The following is a 23,756-nucleotide window of genomic DNA, read 5'->3' as shown; positions in this document are numbered from 1 at the left end:
CAGACCAGAATTTATCACACACTGTTTAAGGGAGCATTAGAAAAGATAACGAGACCCCCCGGGTCAGGGACGTGTGCCCTTCTGCAAACAGGCAGCCCTGCAGAGCAGCGCTTCTCTGGGCCAGGGGCTTCCTCAGCGCCTGGGTAAGAACTGCGGCACGAGGCTGCGGGAACACGAGCACGTCCGACGGGAGCAGACGTGAACCTGGGCAGATTGATTTGTAAAGCTGTTTCCCAGGGAGGCCGGTGTCTCTTTCCCGAAAGCCACCAACACCAGGGAAGGCTCACAGGGCCTGGACTGTCTTCCCACAGCGCCTCGGGCCGCGGAACCCCGCACACCCGGGACCGCAACCCCCGCACCCGAGCCCCGCGGCCGCCACCACGGAGAGGGGCGTGGCCAGAGAGAAGGGGGAGCGGCCGTGCCGGGGCGCCCGGGGCGGGGGCGTGGCCGGGGCGGTGCGCTCGGGGCGCTGGGGGCGTGGCCGGAGCGGGGGCGTGGCCGGGGCGGTGCGCCCGGGGCGCTGACGAGGCCGTCGCTGGGGCGCGGGAGCGGCGGGGCTCCCCCTGGCGGCCGCAGCTTACCGAGGGCCCAGGACTTTCGCTTACCGAGTGAGCGGGGAGCGCGCTTCCGCCCGCGCATGCGCATCTGCTGCTCGAGCGCGGCGGCCGGAAGTGGCGGCGGCGTCCTGCGCTCGCGGCGTCCCTGTCGCGCGGGGCTCCGGCCGCGCCCGGTGTCGCGGCGCGCGCGGCGGGGATGGAGCTGCCGCGGAGCTGAGGCGGCTGCTTCGCCTCGACGCCCGCCATGTCCTGCACCATCGAGAAGATCCTCACGGACGCGAAGACACTGCTGGAGCGGCTGAAGGAGCACGATACCGCGGCCGAGTCGCTCATCGACCAGTCCGCTGTCCTGCACCAGCGCGTGGCCGCCATGCGGGAGGCGGGCGCGGCCTGGGCCGAGAAGGTGGGAGCGGGCGCGGGTCGCGGGCGAGAATGCGGGCGGGCCGTGGGGCGCGGACCGACCCCTGTGTTTCCGCAGGGCCAGGCCGCCGCGGCGGAGCGGGCCGACCCGTCCCGGTTGCGGCCGCACGTTCTCCTGTCCCAGGAGAACACGCAGATCCGCAACCTGCAGCAGGAAAACCGGGGTGAGCCTGCCCGGGGGGGGCGGAGGGACGGGGTGGAGCGGAGGGGTGGTGCTGGGGGATCTGGGAGAATGGGGTTTGGCGGCGGGTGTTGAGGGGACCTCGGGACCTTGCTGGGTGGTGCTCTGGGCGAAGCTCGGGGCAGGAATCGGTGAGGGGTGCTGCGGAGTGACGTGCAGAGGAGTCCCCGGGTTGCTGGGACAATGGGCCGGGGCGGAGCTGCAGTGGCCTGGGTGGGAGGGCTCTCGTCGCGGCTGTCAGCGTCGCTGGGTGCCTTGGTGTGGAAGGGACTGTCTGGGGCCAGGGTGGCTGCTTGGCCAGCTGGGGGGTCCGGACAGCCAGCTGCCCTGTCCTGTGTCTGCTCTTGAGGGGAATGGTTGGGCAGCATGAACCAAGCTGGTACCGAGTACCTCTGGGCATCTGCTGTCAGCTGTGAAAAGTTGCCTGTCGTTTGTGGCAATGACATGCTGTGTTTTGCAGAGCTGTGGATCTCTCTGGAGGAGCACCAAGATGCATTAGAGCTTATCATGAGCAAATACAGAAAGCAGATGTTACAGCTTCTGCAAGAGAGAAAAGGTGAAGATGCAGAACCAGTCTTGAAAGTTCATCAGGCTAATTCCTTGGTAAGGAGGGATGGGGACAGAAGAGGGCTCAAGACCCCTCTTCCCTGTCTCTTGTTTGCTTTCATACAACCTTTGCTTCCAGTCATGGAATGTTTCTGCTCCAAAATACTGTTTTCTGAAACTTTTGTCTCTCCTGGCTGGTATTTTTGTCTCTGTTCCTTTTACAGCACACAGGTTGTAGCTGTTATCACAGAGGATACTGAAAGGCTTATCCCTCTCATGACCCAGGTGAAGGCTTGTTCTCTGTGCACTTGGTGGTAAATTCCCTGGGTTAAGCTTAATGCACATGATTCTGTACAGTAAAGTCAAGGTCATCAGAGTTAAGTAATTACAACAAAGGGAGAAGTATCTTCTAAATCTCTGTAAGCTGCAGTATGTTTAATTTTTAAGAAATTGTCACTCCCAAAGGATTTTAAATATGGATACTCTGTGTAATGGCCTAAAAGTGTCCTTTCCTCCGTGTTGGGTGCAGTGACTTCAGAACTCTGAGGTGGAACTACAGATAACTGCTGCCTCTTTCATGTTCATATGTCTAATAACAATACAGTAACATTACCTCTCTACTGTAGGCTTATGAAGTAAATTAGGCATTCATTAAAAAGCATTTTTATGTGATCAGAGAACAGCAAGCTGGTTTGATCTAGTGACATCTCATATCTTGTGTTTGGTTTTTTTTTCAATTGGAATTGGATCCAGGCTAACTCCCTGCACTTACATCTTTGCATGGTTATGTGCAAATAATTAATTTTCCCTTTTGTGTTGCTTGGATCCTCTGGAGTTAAGAAGTATAGCATTTCTTTGCTTCAAGTGCTTGCTTAAGTATGTGACTTGCACTGTTTATCAAGACTTAACATTTGAACAAAACTTTTGACATTCTCTTTTGCTCCATTTTAATGGCATGGAAATGCAAAGCTGAAGAGATTGTGGAGGAACCTTTGATGGGATATGCCTAGACTATCTCAATATATTGGAAAAGTCTTCTGTACTCCAAATTAAGTCAATTAATTTTTTTCTACCCACTACTTAGAGAGTAGTAACAACCTTTAAATATCTTCTAAAGACCTATACTCTTATTATATCCATCCTTCTGTTTAGAAAAAAACATTCTTTCTTCCCAGGTTAAGTTCTCTAAGTCTTGTTCCTCCAGCTCCCTTCTAGATGCTCTCATCTATTTACATATTTTCTGAATAATGGAATTCAAAACGGAATTCCCTGCTCTCGTGATACATTTATCTTCCAGAGGCAGTGGAATAACTACTGACAGAGCAGAGACCAGTAACATCTGATCTTCCCCAAAGTGCTTATATTTTTGTTACGTTAAAATGCTTCAAAAGCTTCCAAATTCTTGTCTTGCTACTTCTGCCAATTACTGATGGTTTTGTTTGCACATTTGAGTTCCCCCCTAAACGCCATCTTTTGAAATGGGATGCTCTTCAAACAACTGTTGCTACATTACACATTGGAATTTTTCAGTGTTCATTATACCTGGATTTCTGAGATTCAACAAAATGCATCTCCCAAAGGATTAGAGCTGTATCTAAACAGATTTCAGTAAAAATTCCTTCAGGAGGCTCTGGTCATACTTACTGTAGTTTCCTTGCTTGGCTTCTTTCTGAGATGAGGCTGTTCATGTCACACCATTACTCAGTCTTTAAATCTCATGTGCTTTTATATTTGACTTTCTTAGAAATTCAGAGTCAGGCTTGTGTAATAAAGCAATATAAAATTTGCTGCAATCTAATCACATTCACATGAACCTGAATGTGTTGTCTCAGTCCTTGTCACACTTGAAATCGTTTCCATTTTAGTAAAAGTGCCTTCTCTTGCTGACAGATGTCATTCTATTAATTGTTTTCATTGATGACTCATAATAATGGACAATAAGGTACCTGTTTTCATCTTTAAATATTAAACAAGTTAGAAAAGATTGCAAGTGCTTGGGAGGAAAGGGTTAAAATTCAAACTAGGAAAATAAACTAAAATAAAGAGAATTCAAGTAATTTACTTAGAAGGAATAAATTATTGCTGCTTCTTTTGCCTGAACATACTATTACTTTTATGTCTTTCAGGAAATTGAGAGTCAAATAGACAGAATATGTGACATGGGAGAGGTGATGAGAAAAGCTATTCAAGTCGATGACAATCAATTCTTTGAAGTTCAGGAGAAACTAGCTCAGCTGGAGGTAAGAACAGATGCAATTGCTAAGACTAGATCAAGCTTTGGGGGTCTCTAGACTTACTCTGGACTTTCTGGTTATTTCTCAAGGATTTATAACAATAAAAAATGTGGGGGTGGGGTCAAGAAATGCAGAACATGATCTGTTTATTTTCAGGTTCCTGATGTTTGTATTACATATATGAATCCAGAAGCAAAATATAAGCTTTAAAAGATGTGGTTCCTCTCTTGCTAGTACTGTATTAATGCTTACATTGCAAAAGAAGTGTTTTATTTAGCTGTGAAGGAGTGGGGCTATTTAAAGATTGTTGTCCTTTAATTGTGAATTAATTTCTTTTATAGCCCTTTAATTGTGAATGAGTTCCTTTTTATTATAGTCCTTTAACTGTGAGTTAGCTCGTTTCTATTTCAGCAAAAATGTTGATTTTGCAGCTTGAAAACAAAGAGCTGCGTGAACTATTGTCAATCAGCAAAGAATCTTTTGATGTGGGGAGAGAAGATCTGCCTGACTGTGAAGCTTGGGTCACAAAATAACTGTATCTCCAAATTTTTACTTCAGAGATAATTGTGAAACTACCCAACAAGGATGGGGTTTGATTTGTTCTTTCAGGTGTTTCCTTGTATGTTTGTCTTTCAAAATGTGTGGGCTGTTTTCTCTGCATTTTTCTGAAATTACACACTTTTGATGGCAAAGGCTTAACCTTGCTGCTCTGTCTTAGTAATTGCAGCACACAGATGCTTAACAGTGAAGTATTTATGATGTGTACTCTCTTGTGATAGTTTATTTCCTCTCCCAATTGTTATTTTTATGATCTCTAGTTATTCCAACTGTGCATCTGGCACTTAAATCCACCTTGTCAGTAGCTTGAGAACAAAATACAGCCTGTGATTATTTTATTTGATAGAAGGAATAAGAGATTATTCAAAAACTACATTGTAAGTGGTAGGTGCACATTTTGCTCTGCCTGCACAAAGCAGGCACACAGAGCTTTTGTTTTGCTCTGAGGAGCTGACACTCCGTATTTGGCTGGGTTAAAGCTGCTGTTCTGACACCTGCTTAGAAGGAAAGCACGAGAACAGCAGAAAGCAAATAGAACACTTGATGTAGTAACTTGATGTTGAAGGATGTTGTGTATCTGACCAATTTTTTTTATGGGTAGACCCATTCTGTCTTTATCAGTGCTCCAAAGTATGTGGAGCTCCAAAGTACGAGATCAGAGCTCTGTGGCCTCCCACCACTCTGGAGTTCAGGAAGAGTGAGCTGAGACCTGCCTCAAAACTAAACAAAAAACAATCATGCAGACATGTTTTTAATGTTGCATCACAGGTAAGTCTAGTGAAAGATGTCAGTAGTTACTGCAGAAGCCTATATTGAGGAAAATTAGAATTGCAGTGTTGTAGAACTTTATCAATACTGTTATAATTTTAATGGCATTTTAAAATAAATATTGGTCTTTCTTACCTGTGATCAAAGAATAATTCCCTATGAACAGTAAACATCTTAGTTCCATTATTAGTTTAGAATTTTATGCCACTTTTTTCCCAAGAGAGAATTTTGATAAATGTAGAAGGTGATTTATGTTCCTGTGCTTATTCAAGAGACATTTTCTTGCAGCCACTTGGAATATCCAGCTAGATTGTTTGGGAGATATAAGGGATTTCTGTACAGAAGTGTTCTTGTATACAATTATTTTCTATTTGAAATTGTTTAAGCGGGAATAAAAAAAAACCAGCAGTATTTTCTCAAGTGTATTCTCTTTTGTGAATCGTGGGGATGATTCCATTTGTTCTGAGTGTACCTAAGCATTTCACACTCCCTCTCATTTCTACCTTGCCTGAATGAGATACTACAATGACAAAAAATGTTGCATTTTCTCTCTTAAACTAACATTGTCTGAAAGGCCTACAATGATGCATTTTTACCTTCATTATCCTAGTGTAGGATAGAATTCCTCCAACTGGCTAGTTGCTGTACAGCCTGAAGAAAATGGAAATCAAACAGCAGTTGCTTTGACTAATGAGATTATTAACTTAGTGGGCCATAATAAGCAGGGAAAATTTAAACGTGTTCCATTTGCTACTGTCCTATTCTGGATCTGTGAGTACGGAAACTTAACTGTAAATGTGCGATTGCACACGGTTCTTACGGGTTACTCTGCCCTGTTGGAAAAACTTGCTCATCTTACGTTGAAAAGTGGGCTCAAGCTCCAGGACTGGAATTTCTGCTCTGCCTGTCCTCGAGATCCAAACACGAAGCGATTGCCTTCAGCTCGGCGCGGCCTTAATCCAAAGCCGTGCTTGTCTCCAATCCCGGAGGCTCTGCCCGCCGTGTGCCGGGGCACCGGCTGCCGACAGCAGGGTTCCCGAGCGCAAGGGACCTGGCAGCGGGGCGGTCGGGCCAGCGCGGCGCCGGTGGCGACTCTGCGGGCGCCGGGCCGGGCCGGGCCGGCGGGGCCGCCTCAGGGCGGCGGAGGCGCCGCCGAACGACGAGCCCGGGCGCGCGGCTCGGGCCGGGCGCGCACGCGCCGTGCGCAGGAGCCGCCCCGCAGTGCGCAGGCGCGGCCCCGCCCGACTCTCGCGAGAGGCCGGATTTGTTCCTACGTGAGGGGCCGTGCTGCTCATGGCGGCGCTGGAGCGGGGGCGCTGAGCTGTTGGGGTGAGTGCGGCGGGCTCGGGCAGCGCCCGCCCCAGCGGGGGGGGCACAGGGGGCTCCGGGAGCGGGTGACTGAGGCGGGGGGCGACTCTGAGTGCACCTCCTGTTTGTCTCTTGCCGTAGAGGCCTCGGTGGGCGAAGGGGCCTGGAACCGCCCCTGAGCTGCGCGGAGGGCGGCGGCGGGGCGCTGGGGAGAGGGGGCGGCTGCGGCCGCCTGCCTTGCAGGCCACCGCTCCTGGGGATGGGGTCTCGGTGGCCGCGGGTCGCTGGGCCGTGGCGGCGTGCGCACTCCGTTTCCCGGCGTCCTGCGGGCAGAGGCCCTGCCGCCGGGGCTCCTGGGCGCTGGAGTTCCCCCCCCCGACGGCGGAGGTGGGGCCGTCCCGGCATTGGGACTCGCTTTCCCGGTGCGCTACGCGGCCCGGCGAGACGCGGAGCTTGTCGGGGTCTGTAGGCCAGCAGACGCCGGGCCGGCCGGGGCTAGTGGTGGGGGGACTACGGGCCCCGGCAGGCCCCGGGCGGGGCCGCGGCCCTCGAGCTCCCGGGAACGAGCCCGCGCGGCCGCCGGGGAAAGGCGGAGGGTCCCGCGGCTCCCGGCGTGCTGCGCGCGTGGCCCCACCCGGCGCGGAGACAGAGCCCCGGTCCTTTTGTGTGCGGGGGAGCGGCCGCCATCGCCCCCCTTTGTCCTCGGGGAGGGCGCGGGGCGGCCCCTCCCCCGCCCTGCCCCCGGACCGGGAGCGACGGCTCCCGGCGCGGCCCCTTTCCGGCTTCTGCTCTGTCACGACCTAGGCCGCGGCCGCCTCTCTCGGCACGGCGGCCCCGCGCGGTCGGCTGGGCCTCGGCACCGCCCCTGGCGCGGGCCGCACTCGCTCCGCGGCCTCCATCTTGCTGCAGCGCAGGGAGGAGGGCCGGGCCGGGCCGGGCCGGGCGCTCGGGGCTCGCCGCGCCTCAGGGCCCTGCTGGAGGCCTCTGGAGTTTGTCGGTCTGGGTCCTATTTCTGTTGTCTGGGTTAATACCAATTGCAGGGCTCTTCCCCAAACTGCAGACACATTCAAAAAGACCGGATTTGTTTGTGATTTTTTAATTTATTTTTTTTTAATAAGGCTCTGGTATGTATTTACGTATGGCCTTGGAAGTTCTTTTAACTCTTTTTTTTTTTTTTCCCCATGCATTTATTTTTTTGGCGTAAAAGTGACTTCACTAGTGTAGTGAATGTCAGTAGCTGATCTTGTAGCTGTTGTATGTTGGTTAGGGAGGTTCAGTACTGCTTTCTGATAGCCATCCAAAAGATACCGAAAAGTTTCATCTCCAGGTATCACCTTGTAGCTCTGTTGTGCATGCATAATGAAAATATAAAGTTTTCTCTTTATTTAATGTGATCTTGGGCATGTAAAAGGTGGCTATTTCTGAAAGCATGTGTTCTCATTCAGTAAAAGACATGTTCTTGCAGTTATCTCTTTTTGTGAAGAAAATTATAAACCAAATGGTAATCCAGCAGGTTCTACTGTTAGGCTTTGTGGATGGTTTCTAGGTGTGAACAGCTTTGTGACTTACTGTCATTTAGCAAAATCTGAACCTGAGAGACTTCAAGAACTGTACTTGTACAGCTCTTCCCTGTCTTTGCATTAATGCTTTCAGTTGTAAGTACGCAAATGTAGAAGCCACTGTGACTAGGGAGATGAGCAGCTGCTTAGGGTGTTTACCATTTAAAGTATTTATAGTAACTGAATAAAGTAAAGAATTTGAGGCAGACACACACAGCAAGATTATTTTTTTTTAACTTGCTTGCCTGACAATCTTATTTCTTTTTGTTTTTTAATAATTTAAGTGTAGTGAACCAATCTTGATATCCAGTCAGACTGGCTTTTAAGGTAAAAGCTTATGCCTTATTCCAGTACTTGACTAAATTAGTTCTAGTCATCTTTGGGCAAAAGATGTTTTTTGATTATTCAATGAAAATCTAATATATTTTATGCCCAGAAAAGTTAGACATACATTATGATACAAGTTACAGCTCTAACAGAGCTCTAATAATATCAGTCTAATTGGATGAGAGAGAAATACGTGAATAAGACTGTAAGTGTTTCTGTGCAGTTCCTGTGTTAGTGTATGCCTGCTTCATTTCTCCTGAACTTGGTTGTGGGGGATTCTCACTTGAGATCTGAAATGCTGCCCAAAAAAATACTACTATCCTCAAAGAAACTGTGGTAACAGTTGCCTGAATCAAATACTGAGGTGTGTGCAAAGTCTAGTGATCCTATTTTGCTACAGCTTTATAAAAAAATTCAACTTGGAAGACATAAGCAAATCTTTCATACCAGATACTACTGGTTTGCGCTGCCCTCATCCAGTTTTTTCTTTAGTCTCATTCGTGTATATGTAGCGGTCTGACAAGAAAACTTGATTCAGCTGGAAGTTTTTCAGAGTGGTGACTGAAGGCAGAAACTTAATTGAAGGACGAAGTTCTGTGAAAACTGCATGATGAGTTTGCATACAGCCATTGTGTGCTTTTGGGGTTTAAAGTTCTTATTTGTAATAGCTGACTGCAGTCAGCATTTTCAGTGTGATTAGAGTTAAATGTCTGCATTCTTTTCAAAAAAAGCTTCTGTTTCCATAAGGTCTCATTTTTCTGTGGTAGGTGGCAGTATGACCAATCCACTTTCTCATGAAAACACAAAGTGGTACTGGGAAACCTTAGGAGAGAATTATTATCTAGCTACTATTATCTAGTTGCGGGGAGGCTTCTCTCATGTTATCTACACAAATATTACATACATGTTACCAACATTTTGCAAACATTGGTTTAAGCATTCCAGAGAATAGCCCTGCAGTTAATTTACATGTGGTGCCAGGGTGCATGTGGCCTGTGCAGAACGGGCATGCAGCATCTGTACCTATAATTGTGGGATTTGTTTATTTCTGTGTAAAGTTAAAGGTGCTTCAGATATTGCTAGTCTTTGGCTTACCTTTTGGAACAAAAATTCAGAAATTTCTGATTACCCCACACACATACCCTACTGTTACTCTGAACATGTGTGCAAACACTTACTAATTAAATAATGAGGCAGCTCCTATATAAAATTATTATTAGGAGGACTAAGACTTGCATTAAATGAAAATGGCAATGCCAAATACATCTGCAAAACAATCCTTTCTACTGTGAATCAAACCTACTGATTAAGGTAGAGAAAATGCTCCAGTTTGTAGGAGCACTTAGGGCCAATGTGTAATTTCTTTTAAGTTGATACTTAGTGTATTTTTCCTCTTTGCAGTATGAAGTGGAACAGAACAGAATTTACCACCTGAAACTGCTGCTTCAAGTTCAGATCAGGAAAATAATATACCACATTGTAACAACAACTCAAGACCAAAGAAGAGGAAACTTACACTGAAGATACAAGGCTTGATCTGAAACAAGAAGTTTGTGCCTACTCAACAGCTTCAAAAGAGCACGTCCCGACGCTGCTATAGTAGTCTTTGTTTTCTCCAGTGCTGTATTGAAACTGCCCAGGGCAGCAGCACTTGTGTTCTCTATTAGCTTGATAGATCACGCTCTCTTGCTGTCTTTTTTCTTTCTCTTATCTCTCTTGCTCTCTCTTGCTCTTCTTTTTTTTTTATTTTTTTTATTAATAATAGCAGTCTTCATCCTTAGAAACTTGTGCTGAAACAGAAGAATCGGCTAATACTACTGAAAGTGCAATATTCAAATATCACTGCGAGGTTGGTGCATGTATTATATAAATAGTTGTATTTCTAAACTGAATAGGAAACAAATTATCAACAGAAGGGTGTGGGTTTTATTAGAGGATTTTTTTAGCAGTTCTTTGCTGTTATATTTGTTTAGTAGTAGTATGACAAATTAATAGTATCTGCAATATGCTTCTATGTAACAATACTTACAACCCTTGAGAGCTGTTTATTAATGTTTCTTCTGGTAGTGGTTGTGTTGTGGTTCCAATTCCTGTTTTTCAAATAACCTCTACTTAGTCATCTTTAATACCAGTGAGTTAGTAAATGGACCTTCCAAGATGGAGTCTTTGCCTTGAAAAGAAAATACATCCTCCATGCAAAAAAAGAAGAGGTTTTCATGGTTATCAATCTAACATTCATTACAGCTATAACTTTTTTTAGTTCATTGCTGTTTACAGGTTTCCTCAGTCTCTATAGCACTTATCTCCTGTGCTACAGAAATGTTAGTTTAATTGAGTATTTTGCAATTGTGCAAAAATGTTTAAAAACCTAAAAACATTTTTTTAAGTATGAAAGACTGAGAAGACCAACTAGGAACAAACCACAGGGGTGTGCATCTAATTGTTTGTTCATAACTAATTAGCTGTTCAATTTAGAAGAGCCGATACTTGAGAGAGTTTTCAAGCTGTCCTGTGAAATAGTGAATGTAGGAGTATTTTGAGGTGTAATGCTTAGTCAGAAGTTTGTTTTGATCTAAACAAGCTTTATTTTGCTGTTGAATTTCTGGCCTGTTTTGTAAATTTGTTGCCTGTCTAAATTTAAAGAATTATTGTTGTTGCAAGCCAGTACAAAAACCTGACTATTTTGATGTCCTTACTCTTATTTAAAAAATGGTTAGAATTAGCTGGTTACAATAACTTCCACAAGCTGTTTCTATTTGTTACTGTGTTCTGTGGGCATGAAGAAAGGAAACAAAATAAGTAGAGTGTGTTTTGTGGGTTTTTACCCCCTGTGCTTTCTTTTAAACAGATGAGCTTTGATCCAAACCTGCTCCACAACAATGGGCACAACGGGTACCCCAATGGTACTTCGGCAGCGCTGCGTGAGACTGGGGTTATAGAGAAACTGCTGACCTCCTATGGATTCATTCAGTGCTCGGAACGGCAAGCCAGGCTGTTCTTCCACTGTTCACAGTATAATGGCAACTTACAGGAGCTTAAAGTAGGAGGTAATGAGGCAACTTTCAGAGCTTCTTGAGTGAGTGAAGACCAGTCGTTCACATGTCAAAGAAAATCCTTTTATCTTGTGGCATGAACATATGCATGCTGTTGCCTCTGGTGGGCTAAAGAGACAAATTAATGATCTGCCACTCCCAGTGAGAGACCTTGACAGCACTTAAGCTTTGTGCAGCTTGTGTTAATGCAGTTGTGGCTGTTCTGAAAAAGGTGCAGTGTTAGGTCAAATTTGTATAACAGAGATGGAAGCAAGTGTTTAGACTGTGACAGAATACTCAGGTTTGGTTTTTTTTAATTAGTTTGAAGATGGGTCATTATTTTTTGGAATGGGGAGACTGCTACCTCATGCTACTAATTAATGTGGCAGTGAAGTTTCTGAACTTTAATGGCATGTTATGTTGTCTGGACTTCAGTGTGAAGTCATCTGTATATATAGTGAGTGGGACAGGGGGAGGGAATTATTGAGGGGCAAGCCATTTCAATAGAGTAGTTCATTAGCAAAAGAAGGCAGTAAGCAAAATAGTAGGAGAAATATTTTAAATAGTTTCCACCCTTGGTAATAAAAGCACCTGAGTTTTACTTTGTGTTTGGCTATGGGCAGCGAATTACTGCATATAACCATCTAGTGATTTTTATTTTAAAAAAAAAAGCCACACCAAAACTGTGGCACCATTACAATTTTTGATTGTCTTGCAGATGATGTTGAGTTTGAAGTGTCTTCTGATCGCCGAACTGGAAAACCCATTGCTATTAAATTGGTGAAAATAAAACCAGAAATATTACCTGAAGAAAGAATAAATGGACAGGTTAGTGCTGGTTTTCTGTATGTGTGTAATGTCCATCCTTCAGTACAGAAGAGTAGCTTGATTTAGCATGCATGTTAACTACATAGAGTATTAAATTACACTGAAACATATTTTTGTTTTTTCTGGCAAAAATTCAGGCGTTCAGTTTGAGCTTGCTCTTAGCTTCAGATAGTTCTTAGGGTCTCCAGGTGTTCTATAAGACTGAAACTTGGCAGCCTGGCATTCCCTGTTGAGTTACACTAGAAGTGCATCCCAAAGTGTATAGTAAAGGATACTGAGATTCATCTTGTATTCAGCAATGCTGCTCCTGAAATAACTAGCAATGGATTTTTTTATTATTATTTTTTTTTTTGACTGATAGGTTGTGTGCGCTGTTCCTCACAATTTAGAGAGTAAATCTCCAGCTGCCCCGGGTCAGAGTCCAACAGGGAGTGTATGCTACGAACGTAATGGGGTAAAGCTTATGTGTTTTACTTGAACCTTCACTGATCCATCACTGTGGTCTATGAGCAAAAGTAATGACAGAATTTAACGTAGGCAATCAACTGCTAAGAGCTCTAGTTCTTGGCCAAACAAAAAAGCTTGCTTTGGTAATTACTGCAAACAGAAATGTTAAATTGCCAGCTTGCTTGCTTCTATCTGTGAAGAACGTGATATAGAGCCAAATAGTTGCTCTTCTCTTTTAAAACTTAATGAAGCTGGGTTATGTAATGTTCATGTATCCTCATCTTGAACTTATGAAGTTTAAAAATTGACATTTAGAGGTAGTCATGTACGACTTTTTTACTTAAATTGCTTGTTACGGATTCATCAGAACAGCAGGATGGAAAAAACGTTTTGTAAGCCATGTTTGACCATTTTCAGTTTTCTTGCTAAACTAATTTCTTTAATAGCAGATACTGTAATTAAAAAAAAAAACACACACAAAACAAACCTGTAATATTGTTGCTTTGAAACAGCTATTCTGCAAATATACTAATATTAGTCAATGTTAATCTATAGGAAGTATTTTACCTGACTTACACCCCAGAGGATGTTGAAGGAAATGTACAGCTGGAAACAGGAGATAAAATAAACTTTATAATTGATACAAATAAACAGTAAGTTGCTATTTCTTTTCTGGCTTCATACTTTGTTTTTGTAGTCAGGCAGCAACTAGTGCCTGTTCCAAGAACTGAAATGACATTATGAAATGTAATCTTAGGAGTGAGTTGTTTCAGGTTCGCTGTTTTTTTTTATTTCTAGTACTGGTGCTGTAAGTGCTCGTAACATAATGCTATTAAAAAAGAAACAAGCCCGCTGTCAAGGAGTAGTCTGTGCCATGAAAGTAAGTGATGCTTTATCTTTAAAGTTTTATTTGAAAATAAAATGCTGTTCTGAAAAGCGGTGTTTTAAGTAATATATTTACAGCAATAAGATCTTTTAACAGTTTGGAGCTGTGGGTATACACTGGGTGAAAAGACTTACAGAGCTTATCTTTGATGCTAATACTGTTCTTAACAAAGGAAGTCCCATTTATTTCCACTGATCTATTTCTTGTTGTAGTCTGTTAGCTGTGTGTGCTCGTAAGTCTGCTCTACTTGTCTGTGATAGTGTTTCATTGTGTTTGATAAAACCTGTAAAATTTTGTCTTGATATTTTAAGAGAATGGGCAATGTATTAAAAGAACTTTGTTCTGTTCTTAGGAAGCCTTTGGATTTATTGAGAGGGGTGATGTCGTGAAGGAGATATTCTTTCACTATAGTGAATTTAAAGGTGACCTAGAAGCCTTACAGCCTGGTGATGATGTGGAGTTTACAATCAAAGACAGAAATGTAAGACGAAATCCAGTAAAACTGAAGACAAGATCCTAGGGCGTAACTGGACAGCTGTCTGTTTTCTCAAATTCACTTTTAAAAAGAAGGGGAGGGGGAGAGTCACTGGAAAATGTCTGTTACCTTGCTTCCTCTCTATTTGACTGATTTTGTGCTTTTAGGGTAAAGAAGTTGCAACAGATGTTAGACTGCTGCCTCAAGGAACTGTCATTTTTGAAGATATCAGCATTGAACATTTTGAAGGAACTGTAACCAAAGTAATTCCGAAAGTACCCAGCAAAAACCAGGTGAATTTCAGTATTTTCTTAAATTTATGTGAAATGCTGCACTGATTGAGTTGAATTCCAGTCAAGCAGTAGAAGTGTTCCCTTTGCCTGTAGCCATGCTGCATAGCATTCCATCAGAGTAAAGGAGCAGGCCTGAGCTGTAGCCACCACTGATAGCCTTTTTCTGAAGGCTGTAAAGAGCAAGAATTAGGGCAGTAGTACATTGGGGAGTATATGTTTTCTTTGATGTTTCAAATACTCCCCATTGAATTTTGTGGTTTTAGGATGTATTTCTAAGACAAAAGTATAGAGAAAAGGGGAATAAATATTTGCTGGAATAAGCCTGATCTATGGATTCCTGTCAGCGTTAACAGTTAATGATGATTTTGGCAGACAAATTGACCTTTAATGTGTGGCTTTGAGGAAGGGGAGTATACGAGTGCTTCCCTTAAGGTTTTAGCTGAGTCTGCATTGCTTTGGGAAGGTTTGACGTGGGGTTTTTTGCGTGTGGTAACACTTAATAAGAAAGACACTGTCTTTTATAAGTTTTGTAAATACAGTTATTAATTTAATTCTTGAAATAGAGTCTTAATTTCTTTGGCAATATCTGCTTCCTGCTTAAACAAAAAAATGCAAACTTAAAACCAACTAAAAAAGTTCACAAACAAAAACTACCTTGCATTTGGCTATAGATGGTAAATTACAAAATAGTGGTAGAAACGAAGCGCAGTGGCCTGAGTCGAGGAGGCAAATGGAATCCACACTTCTGTTAGCATTAGTCTTTCTGCCAACTATTCTGTCTGCAGTTATGTTGAGCCTTGTAAGTGAACTAACTTTTTATGTTGGGTTTTCTGTCTGCTAGAGTGATCCATTACCTGGCCGCATCAAAGTTGACTTTGTGATTCCTAAGGAACTTCCATTTGGAGACAAAGATACAAAATCCAAGGTGACTTTGTTGGAAAGTGACCACGTTCGATTCAATATTTCAACAGACAGACGTGACAAACTGGAACGAGCCACCAATATTGAGGTCCTTCCCAATACTTTCCAGTTTACTAATGAAACTAGGGAAATGGCAAGTATCTATCTTTAAAAGTTTTAACTCTTGAGGGGAAATGAAAGTACAAATGGGGATTTTGTCTTAAAAAGTAACTTAATATAGAATTCACTGTCTTCCGTTGCCTTTTCTGAAATCCACTCCTCAGCTGTACACATCAAACAAAGTGCTTAAATGGTACAAAATTCAGAATTAATGCTGTGCATGTTTCCTTCAAAACAATAAAAGTCAACTAGTGAGTAAATGAAATCATATTAGGAAATTAGCCATTAATTAGCCCTCTGAGATTGAATTGCTAGGTGACAGAAGTAATGCAGTCTTGAACTACTAGTTTAAAAATTCACGTGCTTGTGTCTAAATAGGTAACTTCTCATGTTCCTTAGGAAAACTGGAAGAAACTTGGGCTACGACTTGGAGTGTAAAGCTTTAAAATTTGGAGGAGGTGCTGTGTGCAGTTTTTGGGTTTTGTGTTTTTTAACCAATCTCTCTGTGTCTGAGGGTCCAGCAGAAAGATAGTAAACAGTTGCATTCTATGACATACAAAAAGCTCTTTGTGGATTACAGGGACTAAGATGGAAGTGCTAATCAGTATTAAAGAATATCTTTCATTCCTGTAATTTGGAATGTTGGTTCTGTTCCAACTAGACTGTTAAGTTTGAAAACTCCTTTTCAATTGGAGTCCAGTTACAGTGCTACCACATCCGTATGCTGTGAGTTAGGGTACCTTTGCTTTAAGAAAGCCACTAAACTTCTACTTCAGCCTCCAGGTTTTGGAATTCTGTTGTATAAACTTACTGGTTTTCTACTCTGGTTGGATATATTTGCTTGCCTGAATTGAGCTGTTACAGAGGTCACAAGTGTTGGCCACTTCTAGAAAGCTTAGCTGATTTGCCTGAGCTTCTGCAAGCTATATAAGAATGTTTCTAAAGGTGGAAAGTGTCTTCGTATTGTCATTCAAATCGTGTGAGCCTTCCCTGAGACTTGCTAGAGGCTCTGTAGTAACTGGGTTGAACTGAATATTTTTGTGAATTCTGTCATGCTCAGTACCTCTGGCAGGATCTAGTCCTAGTTCTTCCTAGCTTGAGTAATGAACTCCAAGCAACTTCCTGGAGCTCTTTTTTTTGGCTCTGTTTTTTTTTTGTTGGTTTGGTGTTGTTTTTTTTTACGAATGGCTACAGTGAGAAACTGATTTTTTTGGCAGTTGATATAGAGCACAGCATATTTTGTTTATCATTCAGCATTCCCATAACATACACCCATGGATGTGATGATGTGTCTTAAGCTTATTTTTAAGAAAGCTTTTAAATTTCTTTATTTTTATCTGGAAATCTGAGTTTCCTCTTAAACTTCTCTGACCACCAGTTTTATTTCCTGATTATGTATGTTCTTGTGTACACAAGTGTTAAATGCTTGTCTAGGTGATGCATATGTTTGTTAGTTACCCCATTCAAGACTGTATTTTCTATGTAATAGTTACATTCTTTAACTGTAGTTCTTCTTGTTAATGGCTTAAATGATCTTTTCCACTTCATAAGAAATTAAGTTGAGAAACTAGTTAAGTATAACTTGTTTGAATTTGAAGTTGACTGTAGCTGTTAGCTGTATTGCATAAACCAAGAAGGGTTCAGGACTTGTATTCGGGTTATGCCACACTCCACAGACAGATGTTGCATACTAGTAATAAAGCTGTACTTGTCCTTTTGGCTGTTCTCAGGGTGTGATTGCAGCAATGAGAGATGGCTTTGGCTTCATTAAATGTGTGGACCGGGATGCTCGTATGTTCTTCCACTTCAGTGAAATTATGGATGGAAATCAACTCCATATTTCTGATGAAGTAGAGTTTACTGTCGTTCCTGTAAGTGAGGTTAATACTTGTAAGAAATCTTCATTTTTAAAGGGATTATTATGTGCAGTCTGTCTAAAATCTGGTCGATCTTGTTTTTCAGGATATGTTGTCTGCCCAAAGAAATCATGCTATAAGAATTAAAAAACTTCCAAAGGGCACGGTTTCTTTCCACACCCAGTCAGATCACCGTTTTGTGGGCACTATAGAGAAAGAAGCCACTCCAGCCAAAGCCACCAGCCCCAATAAAGGCAAAGAGAAGGTGATGCTACTCTTGTGAAGTACCTGTTTTGTGTTTTTGGCGTTGGAGACTGAGGCTGCTTCATTAAAGTCTGTAATTCAGCTTTTTTAGGCACTTTTTATCCTGTATATATGCGAACTACATTGAATAGCTGATGACAGCAGTCAGCAAAAACTAACTTGTGTGAAAGAAGATAATAAAAGCATCACTAATGATCTTGCTGTTGATAATTTCCAAGAACTTGATGGGAATTTTCTGTTTTCTAGTGAATTCCAATAAATTCTTAGCTGGAAATGGTGATAATACCTTTAAAAATATTGTTTAATATAATTTAAAGCTTCTTACTCAGCGTTTACTGCTTTATTGTGGTTTTCAGCAGTTACTGTAAAAGAACTGTGGCTCAGATCAGCAGTGCTTGAATTGTATGTAAATGTGTTTGCTTATCAATGAGACACCAGTTGCTGAACTCTGTCTTGTTTTTAGGAAGCTGAGGATGGAGTAATTGTTTATGATGACTGTGGAGTAAAACTGACCATTGCTTACCAGGCCAAGGATGTGGAAGGATCTGCTAATCCTCAGATAGGAGATAAGGTAATAAACCCAAGTGTACCATTGAGAAATACTTTTCTGTGCATTGTGAGATGCAAACTTCCCTGTGCCATGTTATTGGGTTTGATCTCCCTCTTGGAACAAATGAAGGATGAGGCATCTGCGTAATATGACCCTTTTTTTTTTTTTTTCATTTTATTTCTTGCTTCTGTCCTAGGTCTGAGTGGCTTAGTCTTTGTAAAACTAAGAAAAATATTCTAAAACCTGGTGACACATACATGAAAAAAGTGTCTTAGCATGTAAATTATGCTTTTTTTAAACAAGGAATTCGTATTGAGTCAGTGGCCTCTGCTTGTGAATGATCAAGAGGAAATTATAAAGACTTTGACATGATTGCTGAAGAGGAAGAAACTTCCCCTTACAAGCAAATTAGCCTGAGAGACAATGGAAAGGGAGGTGTCAAGTGTTCAGGAGCCATGCTAGGAAGGCACTGGTTACTTGTAAAAATCTGAAGCAAGTGGGTGAGGCTATGCACATGCTCACTGTAGGCCACTGCTAATACATGTAGTGAAAGGAGACAAATCACATTAAGATTCTCATCTTTAATGGGTAAAAGAAGCTGAGTGCTTGAGGCTAGCTTGCCTTGCAGATGTCACTGGTGTGACTGCTACTCTTTGGAATGTAGTAAATGTTAATATCTTACATGTTTCTGGTAGAGTAGTGGATAGAAGATTACTTTCCTGGAGAGGCCAGATATTGATTAGAGCTACATGCCTTTGAAGTGAGGAGTTCCAGGGTTCTTTCCTTGGGTTTTTTGTTGTTTTTTTTTCGTTGGTGATTATGGTGTTGGTGGTTGTGGTTTTGTTTTGGTTTTTTTTCAGTCTAATATTGGTACACTCCTCTTTAACAGGTTGAGTTCAGTGTTTGTGAAGTGAAGAGAACTGGTCTGCAAACAGCTGTTTCTGTCAGAATGCTGGGACGCAATTACAGCTCTAAGAGACTTCTGGGCTACGTGGCAGCCCTGAAAGATAACTTTGGATTTATTGAAACAGCAAATCATGATAAGGAGATCTTTTTCCACTACAGGTGAATGGCAGTTCTATTATTGTTTTTTGAGGGGCAGGGGAGTTTGGTAGGGTTAACTGTTAAACCCATTTGAACTTCACACACATATATGCTTGGGTGTCTCTATTTCCATTTATTATCACTGCTGGGCTGGTTCAGGCTTTTCTCTTGGTCAGGTCAGCAGTCTTTGTGTTCTATGCCTCTGAATTGCAGGCCAAGATATATAGATGTATATTTGAAACGCTTCACTGTATTGAATGAGGGTTTCATGAAAATGTGCAGTGCTGAGCTAGTTAAATGGTTTATGATCAACTTACATAAATGTTGGATGAGCATCACTGTTGTCATGTAACTGAAGGAAAATTATACTTGATTCTGTTACTGTAGTGAATACTGTGGTGATATTGATAGCCTGGAACTTGGAGACACTGTTGAATACAGCTTGTCGAAAGGCAAAGGAAACAAAGTCAGTGCAGAAAAGGTGAACAAAACGCATGCAGGTAAGACTGTACCTGATATTTTCTGCTTACCAAGGCTCTTGGATAAGCTGTCATTACTTACTGCTACGTTAAAGCTGTTGAGTTTTACTGGGTGATAGAGGGCATTCATTGCCTTAGGTGTCTTGCAGTTCAAACTACTGGCTCCTGGTCAACCTTAATCACTTAATAATTGTTTTTAAAATAAAATATGACTAGAACATCCTGTTCTTGCACTGTCTTTTCAGTGAATGGTATCACTGAAGAAGCTGATCCAACTGTTTACTCCGGTAAAGTAATTCGTCCTTTAAGGAGTGTAGATCCCACACAAACTGAATACCAGGGCATGATTGAAGTCATGGAGGATGGTAAGAGTTGTTGTTTTTAAACTACAAGTGTTCCTTTCACAGATGCACAAGAGGCTTAGAAGTTTAATAAGCTGTAAATAGAGGTGTGGAGCATTATATTCATACTACAAACAATATTTCTGCTACTAAACTGGCAGTACAAGTATGATTTCTAATATTGGAAATAAGTTCTAAATGCCCTGAGGTAGGAAAGGATGCCACTTAATTCTGTTTGGTACTTTTTCCTCCTCTAGGCGAGATGAAAGGAGAGTACTATCCATTTGGAATCGTTGGAATGGCAAACAAAGGTGACTGTCTGCAAAAGGGAGAGACAGTAAAGTTTCAGCTCTGTGTTCTTGGTCAAAATGGGCAGACGATGGCTGTGAACATCACGCCCTTCCGCAGAGCCACGGTGGAATGTGTGAAGGACCAGGTGAGTGAGGGCTGCTGCTGCTGTGAAGACAAGGTGCATGTTAGTAGGTAACAGCTGCTTGACTTGGCATGGAGCAGATGAAAACCCAGTCCAGCACTTGGATCCATGAAGCTTCTGCACAAATGGATTGCTTTGTACTCTGCTCCCAAGGAAGTAGGTTTGTGTAACCCAAGTAGTGGTTTATAAAAGTCTGTGTGGTGTGATTTGAATGAAGGTGAACTCAGTCCTGGGTTTGGTGCCAGTACATCTGCAGTCCCTGCTGGGGTTGATTCTGAGAACCTGTTTTTGAGAAGTCCTATAAATTGATCTATATAGTTTCTGCTGAGCAGGGCTTTGAAAAAAGTCTTTCAAAACAAAACAAAACAAAACTGAACATAATCGGCTTCTAGAAGAAGCTTCTTCACAGTATTAAGCAGCCAGTTATTATAGTCCATCTGAAATGTGAAGGCTGATGGTTCCCTAGTTAGTATCTAATCAGCATGATTAGAAAACTTAAGTGCTATGAATGCTTTCTATTTTTATAGTTATTCTGCAGCACTAAGCCCTAGTCATTTATGGAGATGCTAGATGAGTTCTGCTGACATACACATGAGTGGAATGGTAAATGGAAGTAACTGACTTGTTATGCCAGTGACAGGCCAAAAAATGGAGTGGTTTCTACTGTGAAACCTTTTAAGTGGAGTCAGGAAAAACGGTGTAGCATGGCTCTTCTCTGTTTAACACAACTACCAGGACTTTGGCAGATTTCAGAACTTGTTCTGCAGACTTTGGGGTTTTAATATGACTTTACAAACCAAAGAAGAGTGCCTAGACTTCCTGAAGTTATTGTTTCCAGACAGGTTTTTTTCTAGAAGTAGTTAAACTACTCAAATGGCAGAAATTAGTAAGTCATTGCATCTGTTTGGATCGAGAGGGAAGAAATAACCTTACAATGTGTTGGTTTTCAGTTTGGCTTCATTAACTATGAAGTGGGTGACAGCAAAAAGCTCTTCTTCCATGTCAAAGAAGTTCAGGACGGTGTGGAGCTACAGGCCGGGGATGAAGTGGAGTTCTCAGTAATCCTGAACCAGCGCACAGGAAAATGCAGTGCCTGTAACGTGTGGCGTGTCTGGTGAGGGTTTAAAGTTATTTCATCTGACACACATTACATCACAGCCATGGGATGCATGCTGCTTCTGAACTGGAGCTTGCTGTTGTAGAGCAAGAGCTCTGAACTTCAGCTGCCTTTAGTGAGAGTCTCTTGCCCGTGTTTTGTGTTACGGTTTTGAGGCAGACACACGCAGGGTCATCCAGAAGGCCCCTTTCACATGAGACAGATGATGATAATGCCTTAATGGGGGAAGGGGCTCAGTGTGGTACCTCACCCCATCTCTGGGAAGTCATGAGTGCTCTGTGGTGGGCTCTGTTACAGCGAAGGCGCCAAGGCTGTTGCTGCTCCTCGCCCCGATAGACTCGTTAATCGTTTGAAGAGCATTAATCTGGATGATGCCAGCGCCCCTCGTCTAACAGTTCTTCGTCAGCCTCGGGGACCGGATAACTCAAAGGTACAACTTGCTCCAAGACTAGCTTGCACAGTAACTGCAATTCGTATTTCAACTTGGGCAACATGATCTTGTGTCCTGTGTTGGGAGCCTGAGCTGTTTGCATCGTAGTGTCTGTGTTCATTCTGCAGTGAACATCTCACCTGCTGTGAGAGCAGGTTGTGTTTGTGTGAAGTCAGGGGTGCTGGACCCTGTGTCAGGATTGTGTGCTGTGGTCAGAGTAGCAGCTTATTGTGCTCTAGCCCATAATGGTCATCTTGGTATGTTTTTTCTTTTATAAACCTGCTCCCCTCAGAGACAGCAAGTGAAATAATTTCATCTAAACCTGGCTTTCACATAAGGGTCTGTGAGCATTTGGTAAGCAGAGGGAGCAAGAAGTGTCTGGGACCTGTGATGTGTCCAGGAGTATAAAGAGCAACTTGCAGAACCTGTTTTGTTTCTGTTTCTGAAGACTACAAGTGTACTCACTCTACTTGGTTGGGACAGAACAGGTTTACAGTTTGATGCTGGAGCTAAAAGTTTTTGTTTTCTTGCAGGGATTTGGTGCAGAGAGAAAGATCCGTCAAGCTGGTGTTATAGACTGACCCCCCACCCCTCACCTGTGTGCCGCGCAGTGGGGCGGGTGAAGGGCACTGAATTCTCCCTGTTCATCCCTTCCTCCAAATTCTAAGAAGCTATTACACCGGTTTTAACACCTTCTCATGTTATGTTTAAAATAAATTTATGAAACCATTTTAAAATTATGCACAGTTGCATTCTGGAGAACTTAAGGTGGCGCCTTATAGTATCACATTTTAGAAGCTTGTTTTGAATGGTGCATTTAACGCAACTGGTAACTGCAACTCTACATTGCCTCTGTGAGTAACGTTAGAGCTCTGCTCGGGTCGACCTTATGGAGTTCTGCACTACAGTGATCTCTGCTTTGTCCTTCTTGTTTTGGCCAAGGTGTTACTATGCCTTAGTGCTCAATTGCATTAAGCCTTTCCTTCCCGGGGGAAGTGGGGGCTCACTTCAGCTCACTCTGCTCAAATTCTGAGGACCATGTGAGGGTGGAATAAATGCAACTTTATACAAAATCTGTATGAACATTCTTAAGTTGATGGCCAAATGTTACAATGTTTTTGTATTTCATTTAACTTGAGTCCTTTAGCCAGCAAAGCTCAAGGGAAATTTCTGGGGTAGACTTGTTTTTGTAGCGTTCTGAAACACATGCAGTGCAGAATTTCATAAGGCTGAGGTGTGCCATCAGTGTGGTAATTTAAATATATTTAAAACAATGCACAAATCTGCTGCTGCTTAGAACACTGCAGCTTCTCAACCCAGTTTCTTTTACTGATTTAAATTTAAAAAGAAAGAAGTTGTGCCTGAAGTGAATACATTTTTTTCTTCTTTGCAGCTGGCACCCAGTGTACTGTAAGAGAATAAATTTAGGCTTTCCATAGCTGTTCTGAGACTCATCAAGGTGAAATAGTTGATGTCTGTGTGCTTTTCCCCCCCCCTCTCCCTCCCTCCCTCCATTCCCCCTGTCACACTTTATGAAGCAAGAAAACGGAATGATTGGTCTGAGTATTCCTTTAACCAAAACGATCGCGAGTTTTGTTCTTGGAATAGAGGCAGGACTGTGGTTTTTTGTTTTGTTTTTTTTTTTCATGTTACCTCTATTCTCAATTTAGGGTTTTCTTCTCTGGGAGATGCATTATCTTTGTAAAACAAACATTGCTTTCTCCAATTTTTTCTGTTAATGGCAAAGAATGGAAATAGAATAAAGTTTTACTGATTTTGAAAAAAGTCTCAGGCCTGGCCTGT

The 23,756-nt window shown here is 42.7% G+C and overlaps 2 protein-coding genes across 4 annotated transcripts; both read left to right on the top strand.

The window, feature by feature from the left end:
- Positions 1 to 671: 671 nt before the first annotated feature.
- SIKE1 (suppressor of IKBKE 1) lies at positions 672 to 5,675 on the top strand. Of its 3 annotated transcripts, XM_051638978.1 has the most exons (5): positions 672 to 960; positions 1,036 to 1,141; positions 1,619 to 1,761; positions 3,831 to 3,944; positions 4,370 to 5,675. In XM_051638978.1, exons 1-5 carry the CDS (start codon positions 802 to 804, stop codon positions 4,469 to 4,471), a joined length of 624 nt encoding a protein of 207 aa, XP_051494938.1. In that variant the 5' UTR covers positions 672 to 801; the 3' UTR covers positions 4,472 to 5,675. The 3 variants fall into 3 exon arrangements, with proteins under 3 accessions (XP_051494938.1, XP_051494937.1, XP_051494939.1); XM_051638977.1 differs by having other exon boundaries at positions 672 to 1,141; XM_051638979.1 differs by having other exon boundaries at positions 672 to 1,141; positions 4,350 to 4,432.
- An 846-nt stretch (positions 5,676 to 6,521) lies between these two features.
- Positions 6,522 to 23,738, top strand: CSDE1 (cold shock domain containing E1). Its single transcript, XM_051638850.1, has 20 exons — positions 6,522 to 6,593; positions 9,860 to 10,307; positions 11,307 to 11,505; positions 12,209 to 12,318; positions 12,680 to 12,772; positions 13,321 to 13,418; positions 13,564 to 13,645; positions 14,004 to 14,132; positions 14,294 to 14,419; positions 15,261 to 15,473; positions 17,170 to 17,310; positions 17,402 to 17,560; positions 18,023 to 18,130; positions 18,999 to 19,174; positions 19,541 to 19,653; positions 19,878 to 19,997; positions 20,231 to 20,409; positions 21,357 to 21,520; positions 21,821 to 21,953; positions 22,487 to 23,738. The coding sequence occupies exons 3-20, from the start codon at positions 11,307 to 11,309 to the stop codon at positions 22,532 to 22,534; spliced, it is 2,391 nt and encodes a 796-aa protein (XP_051494810.1). The 5' UTR covers positions 6,522 to 6,593; positions 9,860 to 10,307; the 3' UTR covers positions 22,535 to 23,738.
- The last annotated feature ends 18 nt before the right edge of the window (positions 23,739 to 23,756 follow it).

This window comes from Apus apus, chromosome 23, assembly GCF_020740795.1.
Source record: "Apus apus isolate bApuApu2 chromosome 23, bApuApu2.pri.cur, whole genome shotgun sequence".
Taxonomy (NCBI): Eukaryota; Metazoa; Chordata; class Aves; order Apodiformes; family Apodidae; genus Apus; species Apus apus.
The sequence above is the reverse complement of the archived record's forward strand: the minus strand, read 5'-3'. Positions and strand labels throughout refer to the sequence as shown.

Excerpts from the sequence above, each read along its gene's own strand:
- SIKE1 (XM_051638977.1), top strand. The coding sequence starts at position 802 with ATGTCCTGCACCATCGAGAAGATCCTCACGGACGCGAAGACACTGCTG. Across the intron at positions 1,762-3,830 it reads TTCATCAGGCTAATTCCTTG|GAAATTGAGAGTCAAATAGA; the intron begins GTAAGGAGGGAT and ends TATGTCTTTCAG. Across the intron at positions 3,945-4,369 it reads AGAAACTAGCTCAGCTGGAG|CTTGAAAACAAAGAGCTGCG; the intron begins GTAAGAACAGAT and ends TTGATTTTGCAG.
- CSDE1 (XM_051638850.1), top strand. The coding sequence starts at position 11,307 with ATGAGCTTTGATCCAAACCTGCTCCACAACAATGGGCACAACGGGTAC. Across the intron at positions 11,506-12,208 it reads ACAGGAGCTTAAAGTAGGAG|ATGATGTTGAGTTTGAAGTG; the intron begins GTAATGAGGCAA and ends ATTGTCTTGCAG. Across the intron at positions 19,998-20,230 it reads GATTGAAGTCATGGAGGATG|GCGAGATGAAAGGAGAGTAC; the intron begins GTAAGAGTTGTT and ends TTCCTCCTCTAG.